The sequence below is a fragment of the Pelodiscus sinensis genome, chromosome 2 (genome assembly GCF_052426305.1).
Source record: "Pelodiscus sinensis isolate ZL-2025 chromosome 2, ASM5242630v1, whole genome shotgun sequence".
Taxonomy (NCBI): domain Eukaryota; kingdom Metazoa; phylum Chordata; order Testudines; family Trionychidae; genus Pelodiscus; species Pelodiscus sinensis.
Genome location: NC_143053.1, coordinates 54638357 through 54664086, shown reverse-complemented (window position 1 = coordinate 54664086; position 25730 = coordinate 54638357). Strand labels below are relative to the sequence as shown.

Genomic DNA, 25730 nt, shown 5'->3' with positions numbered 1-25730 from the left:
CTGCAAAAGCAACAAGGAGTCCTGTAGCACCTTATAGACTAACAGATGTATAGAAGCATAAGCTCCTCTACCTCTGGTTCTCAGCTCTAAGGTTACAACTAGGGGCTTAGAAATCTGCAGGAAGCTGAGCTCAGCTGGAGCCAGCTGTTTCCTCTCTAGGAAGGGTCTGAGTGACCGCACAGAGCCCTTTCCCGAGTCCCCTGGCGATGCCGGGCGGGCTGCTGGGGCGGGCTGGCCAGGGCGCGTCACTGGGGGCGCGCTCTGGGCCCGGGATAAATGGCTGGGAGCAAAGGGGAAGCGCTGAGCTCCTGGTACCGGCAGCTGCAGGGAGCAGGAGGGGGCCCCGCGAGGAGCGAGCGAGACTCCCACGATCAGCGCGGGAGGCAGGGAAAGTGCCGGCGCTGAGGTGCTGGGACTTGGGCGCAAACTTCTCGCCGAGTTTGCAGGCGCCGGGTCTAGCTCGGCTCCAGCGCGTCTCTGCTCCGAGAGGCGGGGCGGCGGAGCCAGCTCGGGGGTGGCTGGGTGGCCGCAGCGTGGCCGCTGGAGCCCGAAAGTCCGGGAGAGGTAAGGGCTGGGCTCAGCCCGGCTAGGGGGCGGCTCAGCCGGAGCTCCCGCAAGCAGCACTCTTTTCCCGCGCACGGGCGGCGGGAGCTGGGGCGGGGAAGGGGGGAGAGCAGGGTTTTCTCCCCGCTTCGGGCCGTGCAGCACGGGGCAAGGGGAAGCGCCCAGGCTGAGTCTGAACTCCCCGCAGAAGCCCGGCGTGTGGTTGGCACGTAGAAGCCTGCCCAGTGCGGGTTTCCCATAGGAGTGGGAGCCCCAACGCCAGGCTTTCGCTTTTTAGCATCTTCAGGGAACCGGTGTGGCAAGGGAAGTTTGGCCCAGTAGCATCTCATGCTGAATCTTCCCCACTGGAACGCTAGGACGCTGAATACCTCTGCAGCCTTTCTCTGTGCATTTCTTCAGCATGCCACAGGTCCCCCCCCCACTAGGTCCATAACCGGCGTGCTAGGGGATTGGTGCCACAGTGTATTTTGAACTGGAGGGAGGAGAGGTGGGGAGAACGAGCACTGCAGCTTTCCAGACTTCCAAAGTGCAGTAGCCGGCTTCAGAAGAATATTCTTGATGGTAGAACTGCATCTGAAAACCCTCTTTTAAAACAAGTTCTTCTGTAAGCATAGTAAACAAACCCTCTTTGACTCATGGATTTTAGTAATCAGTTTTGTGAGCCTGGAGCTTTAAAATGTTTTTTCAATAATAAAACAAAAAGCTTTTGATCAACATCAGATTTGAGACTTCTGATTTTTAAAGCATATTTCTCATTCTTTTTGAGGGTTGTTTTCATTTTGGGATTCGCTGAAAGCCCTTTTCTTTTGAAAACAGTGATATTTATAAACTGGGATATTATAACAGGACTTGATGAATTTAATCGAATTTAGGTTACTTTAAAGGAGGCAGCATCAGGTAATGTCAGTTTATGAAAATACAGCTTTTATTTATGCAGACCCTTAAGTGTGCTTTACACAACTACCTGAATGATTTTTAATTCATGAGGTCAAGCCACAGTGAAAAGTATAAGTGTCTATGCTCTCTGGCATCTTGGTTTGTCTTCCTAAAAACCACACTGGCACACTCCCCTCCCAACTACAGTTTGACTTTTGTTATTTAATAGGTTAAGTCAGGCCAACACTTTAACCTCAGAATCACTTTACTCTCTCTTATGCCTTTGCAGCCAACAGACCTGGAAGAAAGACTTTGTCTTGGAATTAACCCTGGGGAGTTTTGAGGTCATTCATCATGAAGTGTGTAACACAGGAATGGCTCAGAGTAACTGCCTTGCTATTCATAGCTCAAACAGTTTCTTCAATGGTTCTTCCCAATGATACTTTATTAGAGGAACTTTTGGAAAAGTACATGGATGAGGATGGTGAGTGGTGGATCGCCAAGCAAAGAGGGAAAAGGGCTATCACAGACAGTGATATGCAAAGTATTTTGGATCTTCATAATAAATTACGGAGTCAGGTGTATCCACCAGCTTCTAATATGGAATATATGGTAAGGACAAATTGATAGTGGTTTCCAGAAATAAATGTTAATGCAATAATTATTGTCATTGTGTAAAGTAGCATGTTTGTTTATTTAAAACATTGATAGAAAAGGATGAAATGCAACACATTTTTTTTTTTAGTTTGTGGATCCAACACTTTGTTTTTGCAACACTCAAGAATTCTTTCCATTTCCAGTAGTTTTCTTAAATATTTCAGTCATCTATCAGAACTTACAAAGTAACATTACTTAAAACAATGAAATAAGTCTACAGGAGCTAAAAGATAAGCAGGGTGCTAAACTGGAAAAATCAAGTTGCAAAATAGCACAGATTTTCCCCACTTCCCAAACTGGTATATTTCTATTTTTAATATCTTAGTATCGTGATAATTTACCTTTTCTTTTTGATTTTTTTTTTGGCCACAGTGTGCATTTGATATTTGCGAACCTAAATTTTCACTTTTCTCAACTTCTGTTTTTATCTGATAATTTAAATTTCATTATTACTAGGGCTCTGCCAGTTATTCAGGGTCTTTTATGGTCAATTTCAAGATCACTGGATTTTTAAAATAGTCAGTTTCAGATGTTTATACCTGATATTTCACAACTGTGGGAGTCTTGACCCAAAAGGATGCCATGGGCGCATGGGTAGCAAAGCTATTCAGCATGGCGAGAAGGGGGGGATTGTGGGATTGCCACCCTAATTTCTGCGTTGCTGTTGCTGGTGGGGATGCTGCCATCAGAGCTGGGGAGCTGGAGAGCAGCTGCTGCTGCTTGAGTGTGCAGCTCTAAAGCCAGCATCATAGCCAGCAGCAGTGCAGAAGTAAGAGTTGCAGGCTATGGGAAGTTGGTTATCATTTGTTCCAATTTTTCTAGTAGCCTCATGCTCAGTGGTTTGCGCATTGGCCTGCAAAACCCAGGGTTGTGAGTTCAATCCTTGAGAAGGTAATTTAGAAATCTGGGGCAAAAATTTGTCAGGAATGGTATTTGGTCCTGCTGTGAAGGCAGGAGACTGGACTCAATGACCTTTCAAGGTCCCTTCCAGTTCTAGGAAATAGGCAATCTCTCCATTATTAAACTTGGGGTCCTAGTCTCTCACCAAGGTCAGGGCTTACAGCCATCCTCACTTCTGTGTTGCCTTAAGAGCTGGACTCCCAGCCTAGAGCTACAGAGTTTCCTGCAGCCAAGGGAGGTTCCCAGAGGGGAGTCTGACAGGGCTCTGGGAGTGGCTCCTGCACAGGAAGAGGAAGTTCCAGGCTGGGATTAGCATCCAAAGCCTGGTGCATGATAGGAGACCCTGGGAGGGCACCCCCTGTCCTGTCCTCTCCAACATTAGCCAGATTTCACAGTCCATGACACATTTTTCATGGCTATGAATTTGGTAGGACTCTGCTTATAAGAAACATAAGAATGGCCATACTGGGTCAGACCAAAGGTCTATCCAGCCCAGTATCCTGTCATTGGCCACTGTTGGAAGACAGATGCCCCAGAGGGAGCTAACAGAGCATGTAATCATCACTTGATCCCTCTCCTGTCATCCATTTCCAGCCTCTGACAAAGAGAGGCTAGGGACACCATTCCTACCCATGTTGGTTAATAGCCATTGATGGACCTAACCTCCAGGAATTTATCTAGTTTGGGGGGGCAACCCATTACAGATGAAGAGCCAAAATAGTGGTGGATACAGCACAAAGAGCCGAGGGAAAAGAGTTGCGAGGGGAAAAAAAAGCACTTTTAAGAACAGCGGGCATTGCCCTTTTAAGGGTGGCCATTTTGAAGTCTGCACCAGCGTCCTGTACAGACAGAAACACGCTGCCCCTTTCAGAGCCCCGAGCCGTAGGTGCTGGAGCAGCAATTTTTTCTTTAAAGAGCCACATGCGGCTCGCGAGCCGCGGGTTGGCCACCCCTGACCTAGTTCTTTTTTGAACCCTGTTAAATTCCTGGTTTTCACAACATCCTCTGGCAAGGAGTTCCACAGGTTGACATGAAGAAAAATTTCCTTTTGTTTGTTTTAAACCTGCTACTTATTTATTTCATGTTGTGACCCCTAGTTCTTATATTATGGGAACAAGTAAATAATTTTTCTTTATTAACTTTTTCCACACCAGTCATGATTTTATAGACCTCTATCATATCCTCCCTTAGTCTCTTCTTTTCTAAACTGAAAAGTCCCAGTCTTTTTAATCTCTCTTCATATGGGACCAGTTCTAGACCCCTAATCATTTTTGTTGCCCTTTTCTGAACCTTGTCCAATGCCAATATATCTTTTTGGAGATGAGGCAACCACATCTGTATGCAGTATTCAAGATGTGGGTGTACCATGGGCATATATAGAGATAAGAAGATATTCCCTGTCTTATTTTCAATTCCTTTTTAAATGATTCCTAACTTTCTGTTTGCTTTTTTGACTGCCACTGCACAGTGAATGGATGTTTTCAGAGAACTATTCACATTGACTCCAAGATCTCTCTCTTGGGTAGTTATAGAGAAATTAGTCCCCATCATATCGTATCTATAGTTGGGATTATTTTCTCCAGTGTGCATTACTTTACATTTATCAGCATTACATTTCATTTGCCATTATGTAGCCCAATCAATTAGTTTTGGTGTGATCTTTTTGAAGGTCTTCACAGTCTGCTTTGGTCTTAACTATCTTGAGCAGTTTAGTATCATCAGCAAATTTTGCCATCTCACTGTTTACCCCTTTCTCCAGATCATTTATAAATAGGTTAAATAGGATGGGTCCCAGTATAAATTATTGGGGAACACCACTAGTTACCTCTCTCCATTCTAACCTTACTAAGTTATTGGCATACAGTGAGAATATTAAAATTCTGTTCTTGGAGTACTTCAAAAGACCAATGGTCTGACAAGAATGGGGCAATTGTTTTATTAATCTTACATCTGCAGAAAAAGTCAAATTTTTGTCATAATATTCATGTGTTTTATGTGTTTGACTATACAAATGATAAGGAGACTGTATTATTCCAGGCAGGGAAGACTGCACCCCTTTTCCTAAGATTGCCCAAGAGTTTCCATTAGAAGATCCTGTTTCCAGTTGCGTATAACTTAGCCAACCTTGAACTATTCAGGCTGAACTTTTCCATGCCAGGTATCTGCCACAGGCAGGTGTGTTTTGTTTTGTTTTAATTCCAGCTGCAACAATTCAGCCATATCAAAAATGAGGCTAGGGAACAATATGTTTTGGACTTGATAAATTCTGCTGGCCATTAAAAAGCATTCTTTGGAATGGGAAACTTAAAATGATCAAACACGCAGTCTGTGACAACAAAGTGCTTTTTGTTATCTGTGGGAAATCCATCTGAGTTTAAGACGAGTTAGAAGCCTTTGAAAAAAACTCAGTATGCACATGCTCAGTGCAGACTTCTTAGATTTTAGCAGCTAAAGCGTCTGACAGTTCAATTTGAGTTGAACATTCTCCAGGTCTGAGCAGAACTTTCTTTGCAATTACAGCTCTGTGCTGCTATGGGCCAGTTTTGGGCATCTGAATTAAAAGCAGTAAGGCAATTTCTTCTGTGTTCTCAATGACCCTTGTGCTGGGCTCTGGCATGGTGGAAGAAGCTGCCTTATTTGAATGAAGAGGGAACAATAGGTGGACCTGTGCGGGTGGGGTGAAGTAGATTGGGACAAGGAGAGGTTTGAGCCTGGGACTGGACACTGGTGGGTGGTGGAGCAGCAGGATCTGGGCCTGGTTTGACAAGAGGATGGGGGGATGAGGGGAGACTGATTCACTGGGTAAAAGGTGGAAAGGGAAGAAGGTGAGTGAAGAGACTGGATGAAGAGCCTAAGCCTGGAGAATGGAATTGGCTGGAGAAATAGACTGGGACAATGAAGTGGTTGGATAAATGTAGAGGGATGCTGTGGTTGGATGAAAAGGCCAAGGAGGGAGTTTGGGACAGGGAGCATTGAGGATAGGGAATGTAGGTAGAAGGCAACTGGAAGCCAGGGAAAGAGAGAGAAACAGTTTGAGGAGTGAGAAAGGGAGGATCTGAAACTTACTCAACAAGGAGACTCGGAACAAGGCGTTGGAGGAGAGAGGGAAGTAGAAATGGCTACTCAAGGAAACTGAGACTAGTCCTGTGGTGTGAGGGAGACGTAGAGACTGGGATAGAGAGTCAGGGATGCTGAGACTAGGGCTGGGACTGGAATGATAAATGTTAAGGAGTGGAAACTGGGACTGGGAGAATGAGACTGAGATGTGGTACCGGGGTGGGGAAGATATAGGAATGTGTCAGGGCCAAGTTGGGAAGAAAGATATATTGTATTCTGGAATGAAATGGACAGAAGAGTCTGTGCCTACTAGAACACACAGCCCCTACCTGCCTCCAAGCATGGAATGGAACCCAGGTATCTTTTCTCTGCCATCAGTAAGTATCTGTGGAAACCTACTGGCAATGTCTCTTCCTCCTCTAGTGTTGATTCACATAGAGGGTTACAATTAACCACTGCTATCAGTTACTCTGTTAGCTCAAGGGCTAGATGTGCATATAGTAGATCTAAGGGTTTCAACCATGCTGGTGACCCATGTGGGTGCCAAAATGATACTACATAGTGAGGTTTCTGATTTTTCTGTTTGCTTTTTTAATAAATTAGGAAATTACAAACAAAAACTGTCAAAACAAAATAATAAAGGTTGTAAAGTAAAGCAAACATTCAAAAGTAAGGAAATGCTATAATTAAGGTTGCCTGCCTCAGTGTCTGCCCAGGATGGATTTGCTCTGGGAATTGATGGATTACAAGGCCAGAAGGGACCACAGTGACCATCTAGTTTGGCCTCCTGAGTAATGCCAAGGCCATAGGTGTTTCCTGAATTAAATCCTATTTTAAATAGAGCATATATTTTTAAGAAAAACATCTTAATAGGGGTTATTTAGTGTAGAAGATTATTTTCTGAAATATTCCTGCTTTTATGAATTGTCCAAGTTGGAAAGTGTGTAATGAAAGAGGCAGAGGATTACAGGAAAGAGAAAGGATGGTTTCAAGAGTGGTTGAATACTGTCCAGGTGAATTGAATTCTATCTTGGCCCCTTAGACAGATTTGATTTTGATCAAGACATTTAAACCAAACTCTTACAGCGGTCACTAATTTTTTCAGAGGGGTAGCCGAGTTAGTCTGTTCAGGATAAATTAAAAAAACAACAAATAGTCTGGTAGCACTTTAAAGACTAACAAAACATGTAGATGGTATCATGAGCTTTTGTGGACCTAACCCATTTCTTCAGATGACTGGAGTGTTGGATGTCCAGAACCAAAAATAAGGAAGGTGCGGGAGGGGTAGAGGAAAAAAATGGGAGGAGGAGAGGAAAAAAGGCAGTGGTATATAAATATCGAAGGGAAAGACAACCGTATGTAACAGGCAAAACTGATAGACTATAAGCACCTAAAGACTGGATAGTTAAAAGGAGCAGTTAAGAACCATTAGTTAGCAATTAGAGAGGAAGAGTACTAACACCAGATTCTACACAGAGGAAGAACCATTGGCTCGGCACCTTCATTGTTTGTTTGGCTGATAATGTCCCCAAACAATCAATCAGTTTTGCCTGTTACATGCTGCTTGGCTTTCCTTTTGATATTTATATACCCACTGCCTCTTTTTCCCCTCTCTTCCCCTCTCCAATTATTTTCCTTCTCCCGCCCCCCTTCTGGACATCCAAACACTCGGGTCATCTGAAGAAGTGGGCTGTGCCCAGGAAAGCTCATGATACCATCTACATGGTTTGTTAGTCTTTAAAGTGCTACAAGACTATTTGTTGGTTTTTAAGTTTGTCACTAATTGCGTTTTCTTCATTTTCTGAGTGCCTGATGTGTGACCATCAGGTCTGATGTGCAGAAGTGTTTAGTGCTCACAGCTGCAACTGAAGTCCATTGTGTTTGAACACACACAATATTATATAATGTTAAGTACTCTGAAAAATAAGAGCATGGGTGTTTGAGATTGGGCACCCAAAATTAGAGAACACTTCTGATCTTAGGGTGCATCAACACTGCACCTGGAGTTCGAAATAAGCTACACAAATTGAGCTACGCAAATTAGGGATGTAATCGATTAGCCGATAATCAAAAGCTTATCAGTTAATGCTATAGACTAAATGCATTTCCTTCCCCACGCCCTGCCAGTACATTTTTTTAGCAGGCTGGCTAGCAGCCTGGCTCATTGCTGGCTTGCGCCGGGTCTGGGACCTACCCCCGCTGGGGCTCTGCATGAAAAGTTTATTAGGAGCCAAGCAGGCAGGAGCCAGTTCAGTTCTAGCTCGTGCCAGGTCCGGGAACTCAGCCCCTCCTCTGGACATGGGCTGTCGCCACCCTGTGCTGCTGCCTCTGTATCAGATGGACCTTTGGTCTGACCCAATATGCCTGTTCTTATGTACAATGGAGAAAATACCACCTCTTATATCTTAGGTCATGTCTACACTAGGGCTATGTCTAGACTGCAAGCCTATTTCAAAAGAGGCTTTTATGAAAGATACTTTCGAAAAAGAGCATCTACACTACAACCAGTACTTTTGAAAAAGCAAGCCACTTTTTTGAAAGAGCGCGCCCAGGCAGTCTGGATGCTCTCTTTTGAAAAAGCACAGTTTGCATTACATAGCACCTTTTTTCTAAAGAGCACTGTCGAAAAAAGGCATTCTTCCTTGTGAAACGAGGTTTTCCACGGTCGAAAACACTGCCGTGTTCTTTCGAAAGAACGCAGCAGCAGTCTAGATGCAGGGGAAGTTTTTTTTTTGAAAAAAGGCCACTTTTTTTCAAAAAAAACACTGTAGTCTAGACACACTCTAGGCGATTATTTCAAATTTACTAAGTTCAACTTCTGGGCACCCAATTTTACAGATTTGAAGTTCCTTGTACTCGCTACGGGGAAGAATCAAATGTAGTCTGAAGTAACGCATCCACATTAACGTAGCCTTCCTCAGACTCCGAGCCCCAGGAAGCACAATGGGGAGCTGCCTCCCGTAAGCCAATTAGTTCAAATTAGCGGCATTGGAGTTTCTACACTAACGTTATTTTGGACTTAGAAGTTCAGGAATAGTGTTACTCCTTGTGAAACGCAGGACTACAGAGTTCAAATTCTGTGACTCCGGAATAATGGGCTTGATAGTGTGGATGTATTGCTTAGAAAGTTGGGAGGGGATAGGTGAGGGCAGGCTACTTTTGGACAAAGGTCCTAACTTCTACTTTTCACTTCCATTGATTTTTAGTAAAAGTTAGGACCCTAAATAGAAGTCAGAACCTAACTCCTTTTGAGCATTCAGCCCGTAGATAGTATAGTGATGAACACAGCTCAACAGGAAATTAATAATGCCATGTATAGAGCAGTGTTGAATTGAGTGTATTCAACCTTGGGACACATACTGAAAAAATATATGATTATAAAGACTTGTATAGCTCCTCAATTCCATCCATTCTGTGCACTGGATGAGGCCAGAGCCCTGTGAAAAAAATATGTGATCATGTAATTAAAGGCTGCATCATAAGGCATACTCATCTAATGTTGCACAGGCAACCTGAATTCTGGCATTTCCTAACTTCTGAGTGCTTTCTGAGTGCTTGACTTTGCAACTTTAATATTTTGGGGGCTGTGAGTAATATGGTACATAGAGAACTAAATGCTGAGACAGACACTGAACATTTTCATATTCATAGATATATTTTAATAATAAAAAGAAGTTTTTCTTTAAAAGAAATATTAATTTCCAAGATAAGGCATCATCACTTGTAGAATGTCTTCTTTTAGAAGTTTATATCGTCCTTTGATTTCTGGATCTGGGTTTCAAAACTAAGTTGAAAGTTGGCAAGATGTGTTAGCTGCCTTTAGATATTGGTAGCACTACAGTTGACACCTGGTTCATGACTGGGCTTCTAAATGTATCTCTAATATAAATAATGAGCATAATAGAACTGGACCTCGTCTGTTAATTGAAAAATAAAAGTGGAGGACCAAATTATAAATTTATATTTGAAGTACAAGCAACAATAAAAAAACGATCTATGCAGACCCAGTTTGGATTTTATCCCTATAAAAAGATTTTTTTTCTGTTTGTATTTTACATTAGGAGTATCAAGTCTAATTGAAAGTTGAGTTGCACTCTTTCTTTCCAGCCCTCAGCTGTCAAAGAGAAAAGGTTCAGCCTTTAACTGAGAGAGATATCCTAAATCTTTGTCAGATGTTTGGGTAAAGCAGAATTTAACAAAAACAAAAGGAAAAGAAATCAAAGTATAAAAGACTCCCCTGTTACTCCTCAAGTTTTCTTGTGTGCTCTCTAACGGTGTGTCTACACAGCAGGGCTTAACTCGAAATAAGCTACACAAATTGAGCTACATCAATTGTGTAGCTTATTTCAAAATAGCTTATTTTGAAATTGGGAGCATCTACACAGCACTTATTTCAGCAGAGAGCACTCTTCCTCTGACTTCTCTTACTCCTCGTACAAAGAGGGTTACAAGAGTCGGAGTAAGAAGTCTTCCAGTTTGACAGTATTTCAACATTATTTTGAAATAACTGCCTGCTGTGTAGACTCAGACTGAGTTATTTCGAAATAACGTTAGTTATTTTGAAATAATGTTGCTGTGTAGATGTACCCTAAGTGGAGTGTGGGTACGGAGAAGAGCCTGGTGCCTCCATATCCCTTTGTGAAATACACAAAGGGTGCACCTAAACAGCATCCTTATCTTGAAATAAGGTATGCAAGTTGCATAGCGCAAATTGCATAGTTTATTTCGAGGTAATTTTGAAAAAACTTATGTCGAAATTTTTTCGCTGTCTACACAGCACCAGATTCCAAACCATCCCTTAACCCTTGTGCAATGAGATTTACAGTATGTCAGAATAACGAGCAATATAACGGGCTTGCTCTTAAGACATAGAATAGCTATATTGGGGTACATCTAGACTACATGCCTCTGTCGCCAGATGAGGGTATACCTGGGATGAGGTATACCTGGGTTGTCAACAAATGCCTTTGATGTCGACACCCGTGCGTCCAGACTACAGCGCTGAGCCGACAAACAGCTGATCAGCTGTTTGTCGGCTCAGTGCGGCAGCCATGTAAATTTAAATGAAGTGGCGATTATTTAAATCGCCGCTTCATTTTCCTATGCCTGGTAGCCTAATCTACATGCCTCTGGCGACAGAGGCATGTAGTCTAGACGTACCCTCGGGATAGCAGAGATCCCAAAATAGCTTCGCAGTGTAGACATAGCGAAACTATTGCTGCCCCTTACTTGAGATGTGCAGCCAAAGAACAGAGTATACAAAGATGTGGGAAGCAGACAGAAGGAAATAATGGTATTAATAAAATAAACAATAATGTGTGTTTTCCTGATGACATTACAATGACTGGATTTTGATTTTTGCCTCAACCTGAGGTGTTTTGCAATAATACAATGTCAACTGTATAAGATGATGTTATGGTGTGGCTTTCTGAGATTCCACTGGGTGTCCTGATGTCTATGGCTGAATACTAATTATTTAGACCCTGATTTTATAAAATAAGCTTTCATTTAAATCCTAGTTTTCTTTTTCACCACATCACTTTGAGTTATGAGTCATAATATCCTTTATGAAAATTCTACATACAACGGAAATGTGCATATGTTGTACAGATGTAGGCCTACATTCTGCCTAGTATTGTTCAAGCATTATGTTTTTACTCAGTAGCATAAGGAGCTTTTCTTTCTCTTGTTCCCCACAGCCCCCTCGTGCACCTGTACTGCAGAAGTGGCTCAGGTCTGACTAGAACTCGATAGAGCATTAAGGGGAAACAAGGCTGCTTGCTGACTGTCCACAGCCTCTGAGGCAATGTCAACACAGCAGCGTTATTTCGGAATAATGTCAGTTATTCTGGAATAATGTAGTGCGTGTCTACACAGCAAGCCTGTTATTTCAAAATAAATTCAAAATAACGGGCTTCTTACTCCAACTCCTGTAACCTTCATTGTATGAGGAGTAAGGGAAGTCAGGGGAAGAGTGCTCTATTTTGAAATAACTGCTGTGTAGACAGTGCCAAAAGTCGAAATAAGCTATTTGCGTAGCTCGAATTGCGTAGCTTATTTTGACTTTAGTCCTGAGTGAGTGGGGTAAAGCCTCAGAGAAGGGTAGGCAGGGGGCATCAGAGGAAGTGGGGCAAGGTTGTTTGGTTTTGTGTGATTAGAAAGTTGGCAACCCTAATTCCTAAACAACTGTATAATACCACAAAAATGGCCTCCACAAGTAAAACCTTCCACAGGCATCTTTTACATGAGTTAGCCATACATTTTGTTTTAAACATCTCTCCTCTTCCATGTATTCTTCTATTTGCCAGAGATAGTTCCCTCTTCTGGAACAAAAGGAACAAGTGAATTAAGTATAGTGCACATAACATCCTCATTCCGGTATTGTACTGCTGCAAGTTCCGAATTCTATTTAATTCTGTTATAAATAGTTCCTTTAATGCAACTTTTAATTTTGTTAGTGCTTTGGCATTTAGTGAGAATATTATGTTAATAATCACTGTAACTGCTTCAGGTAGGTTTATTTATTTATTTATTTGCTTGTTTGTTTCAGTCTTCCTATGGCCTGATTCTGTCTATGAATTACCATAAATCTGTAATTTACAATTTTTAAAAAAATATACAAATTGAACCTGTCTAGTCTGGCATTCTCTGCTCTGGCAAAATCTGTGTTCCGGCATGATTTTAGTTAGCTGGGATGTCCACTTATCATGGATGTATCCAAGTGTCCTTCAGTCCCAAAAGTTTGTTTGCAGCCACCAGTTCTGGCTCTCAGTGTTCTGTGCTGTTATTTAGCTCTAATTAACCCCTAGCTGTCTTCTAAGAGCTCAGTAAGCATTGGAAGTTTTGGTAACGTTGCTAGATAATATTGACCTCCTGTGGTTCGGCAAATTCTTTGGTTCAGCACCGTTCAGGTCCCAGAGAGGTTCAATGTGTATTTAATTTTGCAAATCTGGGAAAGGAGGTAAAAACTGATGACATTCATTTACCTCAGACCCAGTTCTATTCTTAGATGTAGCCATATGGCATTGGCAACTATATTTGTGTATCTGAAGGCAGAATTTGATCCCTATTTTGTTTATTTGTAACAGAAAATGAAAACAGAAATAGTTAACATCTACAGAGCTTTACTCTCTTGTACTCACACAGGCTATAACAGAAATAAGCACATTTATTATTAATTTGTAATGTGGCAGTATCTATTTGTTCCTCTGTGGGTCACATCATTCTGGTGTCTTTTTATAATGCTAAGTGATTATGCAGACACAATGCTGTCCTTTTTAAGACTGTGGCTGACCCTTTGCTTTCATGGAGCCTCACATTTCAAAGGCATGAAGCCTTACCTCATCATCTCAGAGTTACTGCATGAGGACTGACCCCTTTGGAGAAAAAAAATATTCAAAGATGGACATTTGATGTACAGGCAGTCCCCGGGTTACGTACAAGATAGGGACTGTAGTTTTGTTCTTAAGTTGAATCTGTATGTAAGTCGGAACTGGCGTCCAGATTCAGCCGCTGCTGAAACTGACCAGCTGCTGAAACTGACCAGCGGCTGACTACAGGAAGCCCGAGGCAGAGTTGCTCTGCCCCGGGCTTCCTGGAATCAGCCTCTGATCAGTTTCAACAGGCTAAATCTGGACGCCAGTTCCGACTTACATACAGATTCAACTTAAGAACCCCAGGCGTCCCCAAGTCAGCTGCTGCTGAAACTGATCAGCAGCTGATTCCAGGAAGCCCGGGGCAGAGCAACTCTGCCTCGGGCTTCCTGTAGTCAGCACTGGTCAGTTTCAGCAGAGGCTGACTTGGGGACGCCTGGAGCAGAGCAGCTGGGGTGCTGCCGGGTTGGTCCAGTAGCGCCCAGAGCGGCGCTGCGGGACCAACCGGCAGCGCCCCAGCTGCTCTACCACAGGCGTCCGGAGAAAAGCCTGGACTGCTGGGGGAGGGAGAGGGCATACTAGCTGCACCCCCCCCTCCCCAGCAGACCAGGGAGACGCGGGCGGGGGACCGAGATGCACCGCGGTCCCGCCGCCCGGGTCCTCCACGGCTTTGCTCCCCGTCTCCCTGGTCTGCTGGTCTCCAGCAGACCAGGGAGACGGGGAGCAAAGCCTCTGAGGATGCCGGCAGCGTCTGGGCTGTCCGCTGCCCGCGTGCTCCGCGGCTTTGCTCTGCTTTGCTCCCCATCTCCCTGGTCTGTTGGTCTCTAGCAGATCAGGGAGACGGGGAGCAAAGCCGCGTTACACGGTGGCAGCGGGACAGCCGTGGCGCGTCTGGGCAGTCCGCTGCCCGCGTGCTCCGCGGCTTTACTCCCCGTCTCCCTGGTCTGCTGGAGAGCAGCAGACCAGGGCGACGAGGAGCAAAGCCTCTGAGGATGCCAGCAGCGGGATAGCCGCGGCGCGTCTGGGCTGTCCGCTGCCCGCGTGCTCCCCGGCTTTGCTCCCCGTCTCCCTGGTCTGGGGAGACATGGAGCAAAGCCGCGGAGCACGTGGGCAGCGGACAGCCCAGACGTGCCGCGGCTGTCCCGCTGCCGGCGTCCTCAGAGGCTTTGCTTCCCGTCTCCCTGGTCTGCTGGTCTCCAGCAGACCATGGAGACGGGCAGCAAACCCCGTTTGTAACTGCGGATCTGACATAAGTCGGATCCGCGTAACTCGGGGACTGCCTGTATTGTGTATCTTGAGAGTCACACATTTGGGGCTACATGCTTGCTCGAGGTTTTTTTTCTGTTTTTATTTAATCTTTACTCAGGCAAATTCCTCTTGAAGTTAAGAATATAGTATAATATAAAACTTCAGGTGACAGTGACCCAGTGGTGTACAAAGACATTCTGTAGATGTGACAGTAAAAGGGTATTAAGCCCAACAACCTGTTGGCAGGCCGGGATCAAGGCTAAAGACATTAGTCACACAATGTGAGGTTCTTTTGAGACACAGGATCTGTATAATTTTCCAGTTATCCCATACTCACTACCCATACCTGTTAGCCACAACCTATCTATCAGCTCCATTTGACAGCACACTCAGAGTAGAGAGTCATAGTATGTGTGGTAGAGTCCGTCTCTGTATCCCTATGTATTGTGAAGAACTAAAAAGAACTCTCACTGTCCCTCCACACTTTGATGAATTTCCCCATGCTGTATATCAATGCCCATATTTAAGTTCTTAGGGCTTTCTGAAACATCTCTGGCATGTCTCCATTTTTTGTTTGTCTTCTTGTCAGCTTTTCCAGAGCTTCACAGGGACACTTGAAAAACACAATTCCTATTTCTTTAGTGATGAGAACTGGTCTGTGGAATGTTTTAAGTGGGTGGAGGGCACTTAAAAAACCCCCAAACAATCTAGCTCCCTTTTCATTGTGAACTTGTCTGCTTCCTTTCTGGCTTTCCACTTTCCTGCTTCACTTCAAAGCTTGGTGGAAGTGCTACAGCTTCTTTGCCTGGTGCTGAGAGGCTACTGCCGCTGCATCAAAGAATACTGTGACGTTGACTTATCCTCTTATTCTATCTGGCATTTTTCAGCAAAGGATTCTGCAGTTTGAAAGTGGCCAAGTGAACAAGTGGGTAAGTCCCTGTTATGACTTTGATGTAATGCCAGTAGCAACTAAGTGGCTCCAAGCACAGAAGCTGGAAGAGGGAAAGTGGCAGATCGGTTTACTGTTTCAAAATTTAAAAGATCTTTACAAAAATAAAATATTACTACACTAGGAGGGATGTAATTCATCTGTCATTTTTATTTTGTTGTCAGAGAATTTTTTTTGCCATTGCTAGCAAAATTATTCATTTGCAATAGCAGAACATAGAGCTCAAAAGGTAAAATCTATAGTAAGAACATAAATAATTGTTTATTTAGATTGTAATGCTAACATTTCTTCATATCTTACTGGGAATCTGTTTTAAGATTTGTTTGAGAAATATTGACTGATGACACTCTCCCCCTGAATACGGATGAATTTGGCCTGTCATCTACAGCAAAGAGGTACCCTCAATCCTTGATTTTTCCATAAACCAAACTGGATTGTGAGGCCCAGAAAAGTGACTCTTAAAAGAAAATAGCTTTAGTTCCTAATGAGAACATTTTCTCATTTTATGTGAAAACAATACCATTTCTTGTCATAAAATGGGGGTGCATTTGCAAGAAAGACAAATACTTGATAAATAGCTTACTATATTTGCTCTGGGTCCTGTGTTGCCTCTCAGAATCAAAATGTCAAGGAACTCTGGATTCAAGACAGTTGCTTAAATCTGGTTTTTATTAAATATATTTAAGCAGATATCTTATTGGGTGATAAATCATGTCTAATTACTGTATCATCCTTTCTGATATTCCATTTCTGCTGTATTAATATCAGATTCACAGGAGTCACCATTAAAAAGCTAATATTCATCAAACCACAGTATCTAGGAGACTGGTGTTACTTCCCACAACATCTCTGATATATTATATGGGAAAGTTGTTAAAAAGTGGCTTGCTATGGTGATAGGAGGTGATCAAGGGAATACGTAAGGTTCTCTTTTTCTCACAGTAGGATAGAAATATAGATATGAATAAGTTGCAATGGAAATGGAGTAAATGGCTCTTACTAAGTAAAGAGTGTTGGGAAATTAAGGTCAGTTATTACAGTTTTTTTGCCATTCCATAACAATATGACTATACAGTCAGTAAGATGGTTTTAAAATATTATGGGTTCTTTTTAATCTATTTTGCTCTTTTAAAACAACCATATTGACATTGCAGCGCAGATGCTATTCCAGGTCACCTTAGAAATATATGAATATGTCAGCAAGCTCTTAATATGTTTAGATTGACAATTAAAAGTGATTAGTCATTTCTGCTGTTCCTATTTTTGTTTTTGATTCTTCTAACACCAAAACCACAAACACATGAAACTGTAATACAGGGTTATTTCAAAACGCAGTGCCGTTTACTGAGTGTCCAGGAACAATATTTTTGGTGTCAGACCACTCTGCTGCTTCCAGGGAAAAGCCACAGTTTTTCCTGCTTTCTACTCCTTTAGAAAAGAGTAGCAGAATTCTCTGAGTCTGTGTAGTGATCTTTTAAAAATGTTTTATAAACATCAGTCTGTCATAATTGGAATAGAACAAAGTTCTTTCCACTTTCTTTCCAGTTAGTTTTCAGTGTTATAGCAGAAAATGTGTTTTTATTTTCCTCAGTAAGAGAAAGCATAATAATGTGATCTCTCCCCTCTTTTTTTTTTTTTTTTTTTTTTACTATTCTAAATATGCTTAATGATTGATAATGGAACTGGTAGTAGTCTTTAGAATAATATATTTGTGTTCCTATTTGGAAGGAGGGTTCTGTAGTGGTTGGAGCAGAAATGAATTATTTGATTCCAACTTCTGTCACTGACTAACTGTGTGGCGTTAAGTAAGACACTAAGTCCAATGTTGTCAAACCTGGGTGGCTAAATACAAGATTTAGATGCATATCTGACTATTTAAATAAGCGGTCTGACTCACAGAGGAACTGAGCATTACCAGTTTCCACTAATTTCTTTACAGGGCCTAAATATAAATTTAGAAGTCTGAATTCAGTCATCCACATTGAAGAATTTGACCTTAACAACTGATTGTGTTACTGTACTCATCTATGAAAGAACATAACACTTAACCTATGTTAAAATGATACCAAGAGGATTAATTAGCTATCTGTAAAGTGTTTTGTGATCTTTGGATGGGATGTGTAATTAAATTAATATTATTATTACCTGGAACATATAGCCATTATAAAGTGAAGCTCTGGGCACCTCGTCTTTCTTACTTGCATAATATTCTGGCACCAGGCTACTCATTTTGATTTATTTTTGGGTTATTTGACCAGGGTATTTTCATCTAATATTTCATCCATCCTTTTTCCCTTCTCAATGTAATTAGTCTTAAAAAAATGCAGTGGAAGCTATTAAAACGTAAATACCATGCTGTACCATGGTATTTCCTTTACCATTTTATTCCGATTATTTAGAATGCATACAGCTGTGAGATATTTGTCATGCCATGGTAAATGTTTACTGTCAGTGGAAATCACTGTACTTATTTCCATCGTTACCTAATTTAAATTTCACTATTTTACTTCTATAGAGTCCTATAAACATAAGCATGGAAGGACTTTGAGGTCATCATTATCTTTTTTTTTTATTATTATTATTATTATTATCTTGAGTTGAGTATCTAATCTTCATCAGTCTTTTTAGTGAAAACAGAAACAAACTTTCCCTGACAAGTGTTTGTCCAACCTATTCTTAGGGTATGTCTACACTACACGCTTATTTTGAAATATGCTATTCTGGAAGAAATACTACAAAACAGCTTATTTTGAAATAGCACGTCTATACTACAGAGAAGCCTCAAAATTAGTCTGAGGCAGGCTTCCCCAAGCCTCAATTTACTACCTCAATTTAGAGCCCCAGAAGGCACTAGGTGGGATTTACTTTGAATGGCCCTGGGGAGGAGCTATTTCGAACCAGCAGCAGTGGAGCGTCCACACTACTGCTATTTTGAAATAGGTATTTTGGAATAGGCATTATTACTCAAGAATGAGGTTTACAGAAGTCGGAATAAGCTGTGTAGACGCTCACACTGTTATTTCATGCCCATTTTGTTTTATCTTTTTTTCTTACAAGTCAGGATCTTTGATCAAGTCCGACCTCCCTGCCCCTTTGGACACTCCCTAGTTTGTCCACCACTTTTTCTAAAGCATAGTGCCCAGAATTAGGTACAATATTCCAGCTGAGGCCTCACCAGTACTGAACAATGTTCTCGCAAGTCTTTTCCATCCATGTGTGGAAAGATATTAATGTACTCCAAAGTATATATGAATGTGCATCACCAAAAACCCAAAAATTTAGTTGTGGGCACTCTGCTAATTGGGTGGGTGTCATTTGAATCTTTCTTGAATGGTTGCACAAGTACACAGGTTAAAGGATGTGCTGAGTACAGTGAAACAATTATTTCCTATGTCTGACGTACGATACTCCTGTTAATGCATTCCAGAATTATATTATCTTTTTTTGGCAACTGTTTAATGTTGTTGACTCAGATTCAATTTGTGATATGCTCCCCCATATCCTTCACAGCAGTAGTACTGACAACCCCATTATTTCCTCTTTTGTAATTGCACATTTGATGTTATGATCCCTAAGAGTAGTACTTTGTACTTGTCTTTATTGAATTTCATGTGTAATTCCCTGAATCCCCTTTGTTCCCCTGTTTAAAGATAGGTATTATGTTTATCTTTCTCTAGTCCTCTGGGACTTCATCTGTCATAAAGATTCTTGCTAATGGTCACTTGGTTGCTTCTACTAGTATCTAATTGCCTTAAGATTAATTTTATTGGGTATTGCTGACTATACTATATCTCTCTTATCTAAATATTCTTTAACCTATTTTTTCCTTATTTTTGGCATGAGTTCCTTTCCTTTGGTTGTTAATATTAGTTGAGTTGAGTATTTAATCTTCATCAGTCTTTTTAGTGAAAACAGAAATAAAATAGGCATTAGATACTTCAGCCATCAGTACACCTCATTATGCCTTTTTTCTCTTTTTCCTGTATGTGGATTTCTTTCTAGTTATGTAAAATGTTATTTTTGTATTCTACATTCCACTGAAAAGTACTTCAGGATTTTCTGAGAGTGTTTATAAAGTAGGAAGGTGTTCCACAATCCTAGTGCATGAGAAGGGTTAATTTAGATCTGTGCTTGCCCCATGGGTGATCAAGGAGGAGAGTATAAAAGCAGAGGCTAAGTGGTTTCTGAGAAGAAGGATGTATTTTTTTCTTCTTCTCACAATTTACTAAAAGTTTCTCGGCAAATTCAGACTCATTTTTCTGAGTGTCTTTTTTATTTGTTTGGAACCCCCCCCCCTTTTTTTTTTTAAATAAATCAATAAAAGCAAAGCGTAAAGAAAGGGATTGAAACTCACCAATGATAGAAGGGAGGACAGATCCTAAAAGAAAATATGACTTTTGCTCGGATTTTGCCCATTGTCCTACAAAAAGGATACCCTCAGTACTTAATTTGTAATGAAAGAGGTGCCTGGAGCTCAAACAGTTTTTTACATTCATAACTGATGCAGTGAGCTCAGATGTGCCTGGGCTATGAACTGCTGAGCTTAGTGGTGTTGGGGCTCAGCCCTGACACAAATTAAGCACAGTCTATCCTGTACAGAAAATTGAACACCTGTGGCTGCACACACAGCTACCATACTTCACAGTAGTTGCTGTGAAGATGTCATTATTACAGGTCAATGTTGAATATTGAGCTAGGGTTATGTTAAGAGTGTCAGAGCTCTGTGCTTTGGTCTCATAGGCTTTGGGTCAGCAGGCAACTGATTGACTGGAATTGCTGAATGATTCTGTCCCAACTACTGAAAATTAATTGTTAAAAGTCCAGTAGTCTGTAAGTTTTGTAAAATTAACATCTTGGGCTCTGAAAGTAATAATGAAAAGGTGTTCCTCTTAGATATGTGACTGATTAACCAGTTGGGACTGGAGCAGCTCCCCACCTGCCATGGACAAGGAGCGGCTCAAGCAGGCGGCACACTGCAGGCAGGAGTTGTTCCGACCCGCTGGCCGGAGCAGCCCCTCTCCATGGTAGGCCCAGCCCCCCTGTCCTCTCCACTTGCTCCTGCTTTAACCATAAGTTAAGCATAATGTTTAACCAGTTATAAAATTCTATTTAATTGGTTATCCCTAGTTCTGCTTAGCCACCTGATGCTATTGAAATCAATGCAAAAATTCCTACAGACTTCAACAGAACCTGGATTTGGCTTAGTGTTAGTCAAAGACAAAAGCAAATTTTGGCAAAATATCCATTCATTCACTGTTAACAAGCTTTGAAGTTTGAGTTGAGGAGACTGATTAAATGGATATTCTGACACCTTAATTTTGAACAGAGAAGTTGATTTACATAATTGATTTTTATTGAAATGTCACTCTGGATACATGTAGACTACAAACCTCTTTTGAAAGAGACTGTTTAGACAGCCATAACACTTTCAAAAAAGTGATCCGCTTTTTCGAAAGAGAGCACCCAAGCAATCTGGATGCTCTGTTTCGAAAAAGCCCTGTTTGCATGCAAGAATGCCTTTTTTTGAAAGAGCTCTTTCGAAAAAAAATCGTTCTTCCTTGTAAAATTAGGTTTACCGCTGTTGAAAAACCTGCCACGTTCTTTCAATTTAATTTTGAAAGAACATGACAGCAGTCTAGATTCAGGTGAAGTTTTTTTGAAAAAAGGCCACTTCTTAAAAAAAACCTTTATAGTCTAGACATAGCCTCTGAATATGAGTGCTCATGCACAGCAGTCATAGAAGTGTTTTAGATTTGTATTTTCTTTGCTGGCTTATTACTAAAGTAGACTTTACATCAATAGCCACCATCAGCATTGCAGGCAATATTTTTCTACTTATCCCTTAAACTAAACAAATACTTTTATCCACTTAAAAAGACCCTTTTCTAGACATGTATAAGAAAAAGATCCTGTGTGATCTTTTTCAGCTTGTGTTTTTTCACATCACTGAGAGAGACAGCTGTACCAATGTAGTTCCTAGTGTAGACCTGGCCTTATTTAGTATTGTGATTGTCTTCTTCCTGGATGCACTATAAATTCAGACATGAACCAGAAGGAAAATAAAAAGTCTAAGGGCTTGTCTGCATGGGGACACCTAGAAAAATTAATCTGAATTAACTAAAGGTGTGAATTTGAGGTGGGCTAGTTAAAAACTCTCATTTAGAATTAAAGTGGCCTTAATTCAGTTCTGTTTAATTCAGTTCCAGAGTGACATAAGCTAAATCAAATTTAGACTATTTTAATTCTGAGTAACATCCTCATTTCACATTCACACCTTCAGTTAATTTGGATTAATTTTCCTGGTTGCAACTCATTTCTGGGAAATGGTGGAGTAATGAGATAGAGATTGACAGTAGTGTTATTGAGAAGCTTAATTATTTTGTGTTGTCTGGATAACACCGAATGTGTAATAATATGTCCATGTAAGATATAATTTTATGTGAAATTGTTGAAAGTGCCCAGAGCAAGATATAAATTAAATAAAAACATCTTCCAATTAATCCTTTTTGTTTGATGGAGAAGTAGAGGTATTTTTTCACTGAACAGTAAATGTATAGCTCTGTCTGATGTTCAGAATGTCGTTTTAGTTAGGAAGAGGCCATGGTCTTAATGTTTTTGCTCCCCTCCTCTTCTCCCCTCTCCTTTCTGAAAGAATCCATTAACCAAATGAAACCATCCAGAAGAGAAGAAAAGCACTATACTTTTCTGTCAATCTGCTACAGCAGATAACTGCATTGTCCTCTTCTACTCATTGGTCCACACAGGGCACGTCTATATAGCAGGGCTAAAGCTGAATTAAGCTACTCAACTTCAGCTACGTCAATTGCTTAGCTTAAGTCAAAATTGCTTATTTTGGCTTTTGGTGCTGTCCAACCAGCAGGACGTCTGAGAAACAACACTATTCCTTCGACTTCCCTTACTCCGCGTAAAATGAGGGTTACAGGAATTGCAGTAAGAAGTCCTCCAGCTTACCATTATGTTGACATTATGTCGAAATAACTGCTTGTGGTGTAGACGTGGGTTATGTTATTTCGGAATAGCATCAGACAGAGAATAAGTGTGTCAGTTTTTAACTCAGGTGGTAGAGTCTGGTGCTTTTGGTACTCTAGGTTCGATCTCAATAGACCACTTATCATGTAGGGTTAATAGTATAGTACTTATTTTAAATGGGAGCACTATGGAAGCAGATGGCTGGGGCCTTTTCCCATAAAGAACACAGAGTTAATTTAATGCTCTAGAGTAACTTCACAGATGAGGGGTGTGTGTTTCAAGGGGGAAAAGGTAGGAAATTTGGCATAATTTGCCGCAGAAGCAAAGTTTATATGTATAGGCGAGGAGTAATGGTAATTTGAATTAGGATCTTTAATTTGAACTACCTACTCCATGCCGCGTGTAGCCGCGGGCACGGAGTTTGGACTAGGGGGGATTTAAAAATGGCCGCGCCCGGGAACATGCAAATGAAGCCCGGGATATTTAAATCCCGGGCTTCATTTGCAACTCCGCTTGCCCTCATTACCCTACCTAGCTCGAACTAACGAGCTAGTGTAGACGTACCCTAAGAGAGAACCAACTGTTCCCTCTCAAATATCAGATAAATAATTGACTTTTTAATATACATTTTAATCACAATTTTTCATCAGGACAGCTAATTTTATCTTGTCAATGAATGTATTAAAATCCTATTAAATTAATATCAACATTGATATTATATGATGTACCAGGAACAGTAGTAAACAGACAACTTGATAGAATATAATTTTTTAATTAAAATTATGTGTAAAAGGGAAATAAATCATAAGTGGTACAGCTTTGGACAAAATATTGTAAACTTTAAGGATCTCATGGGCAAACCTATGAGGAAAGAAAGAGACTGCATTTATATTGTAGTTTTTTCTTGTTTTTATTTAGCTTAAGTAATAAAGTAAAGAAGTAAGTAAAGTTCACAATTAAGCATGTTTTTGCTATCAAGTTAGTAAAATACGCTTGTGCTAAAAGAGGCAGTAAAAAAAAGGAAATAAAATAGTGTGTATAATGATACTTGCTCACAGAATATAATAATCAAAATGTAACTGATTAATATATGGACTCAAGTTTAGCTATACATACTAAGATTCTGCCATTGATATGAAAACACAGAGAACATAGGTGGAAGGTTTTATACAGCTGATGTGACTTCCTGGAGAACAACAGCTCTTGAAGTGACTTTGCATTGTACAATGGACTGTTAAAACACATTTAAAGCACATCAAAGAATATGGAAGACTTTGTATACATTATGTGAATGTTAAAATATACAGTTCAGCAACAAGCATAATATTGATGGAGAAACTGCAGCTTTAACTAGCTTAACTGCAAAATTGATCAGGGAATGCTCCTCAAATGGGCCCACTTACTTGCTGACCGGAGTAAGCCAGCCACTGCTCAAGGTATGTCCCAAGATGATTGTACCAACAGTTAAAGCTTAAATGGTTATCTTACACGAAGCTCCTATGGCAAGATGTGCTACTCGGAGAGCCTGGAAAATTCCATTCACAGTTGCAAGAACTCAAATGTTGATGTCCCATTCCCCAGTTGGATGATGAGAGAGGATGACTTTCATTTTTTTTGGACATTTCAAATCTTAGGAAGAAGTAGGAGACACCATTTGATTGGTCCATTTCAGCACTTCCAAGGAAAAAAAAGCAAGTCAGGTAAGAACAAAGAAATAGGATAAAGTGGCCTGTCTCCTTTAACACATTGCTTCCCGAAACTTGACGACATCTGTAAGAAGACTGAGGTCATGGGTTAGTTATGATGGAGTCCTCCGAATGACATCAAATACTTTCCTTGGACAGGCATCTTTTAATGGTAATTGCCAGCAATGAGGTAGCCCCATAGAACAGTGTCTATCTTCTGCACCCATCTACATTGTCAACATGATGGGAGAGATTTTTGAGTGATCAAGGGGAACTTGTTATGCCTCCTCCTTGTTGGCAGTGTGGGGTCTGCTCAGTGTCCCTCCCCACCCTTTGCCAGGCAGAGGGAGAAGAACCTTGTGTGAGTATCCACATCCACTCCACTATCAATGAAAATGATCCATAGATATTACATCTGCATTGGTGGATGCAGTTATTTGAGGTTACGAAACAGATATCCGCTGATATGCCAGACTCTAGTTATCAACCAAATTTGTAGTTAGTGTTAGCTAAGTGTAGTCCAATACCATTTTTCTTTTCATAGTCTATGCTATTAGTTGCTACTGTTGCAAATATATAATAAACTCCAAAAAATTAGTTTAAACTACTGAATCCTGTTTCTTTAGTTAAGTACAGGTTGAACCTCTGTTGTCAGGGACTCACTGGTCTGGCAGCTTCCATGGTCTAGCAGGACTAAGGATATTGTTCAACCAGAGAGCCCCAGCCACAGATGTTGCTAGAGGCTAGGAGCTCAGGGTGGAGGGCCAGTGTCCTGGGGGCAGGAAGCCCAGCTAGCTGCTGTCAGCCAGAGCAGGACTGGGCAGGGATTCCTGCCAGCAGAGCTCTGCTGGTCGGGGACATGGAGCCCTTGCTAGCCAGGGCTGTGGATCCGCTGCCAGCTGGGGACATGGAGCCCCTGTGGCCGAGCCACCGTCAGCTGGGACTTGGAGCCCCACTGATTAGGAAAAGGGAGCCGCACTGGCTGGAGCAAGCAGCTGCCAGGAGTGGAGCACTGCCACCAGCTGGGGGCAGCACACTGACTGAGCTGGTGTCCAGGAGGGGAGCCCTGGGAGAGCCCGACGCCTGACCTTCCTTGGTCCAGCAAATTCCCTTCTTCATGACCACTCAGGTCCTGATGGTGCCAGACCAAAGTCCAGCATATAGCTGACATTAAAAGAACCCTAAAACAGATAGCACAGGTAATCAGTTAAGATGTTGCTTTACAAAGGTTTATTTTATAATGTATCTTTTTATAAAACTTATTAAAAACTAAATGGATATATTAATTTCTGCATTTTTCATTACAAATTTTTCATAGACCTTCTCTGATGATGATACGGATGATCTGATTTTTGATATAATTGCTATGAGCTATTAAGATACTCAGATGTTTTGCAAATGTATTGAAATGAAACTGAGTGAACTTTATAG

The 25730-nt window shown here is 41.4% G+C and overlaps 1 protein-coding gene across 1 annotated transcript in view; it reads left to right on the top strand.

Moving 5' to 3' along the window:
* The first annotated feature begins 220 nt into the window (after nt 1-220).
* Nucleotides 221-25730, top strand: part of CRISPLD1 (cysteine rich secretory protein LCCL domain containing 1) — a 67338-nt gene continuing 41828 nt past the window's right edge. Inside the window, exons 1-2 of the mRNA XM_089776222.1 lie at nt 221-564; nt 1730-2052. Coding sequence (XP_089632348.1) covers nt 1795-2052 — 258 coding nt within the window. The 5' untranslated portion in view covers nt 221-564; nt 1730-1794. The remainder of the gene's footprint in view (nt 565-1729; nt 2053-25730) is intronic.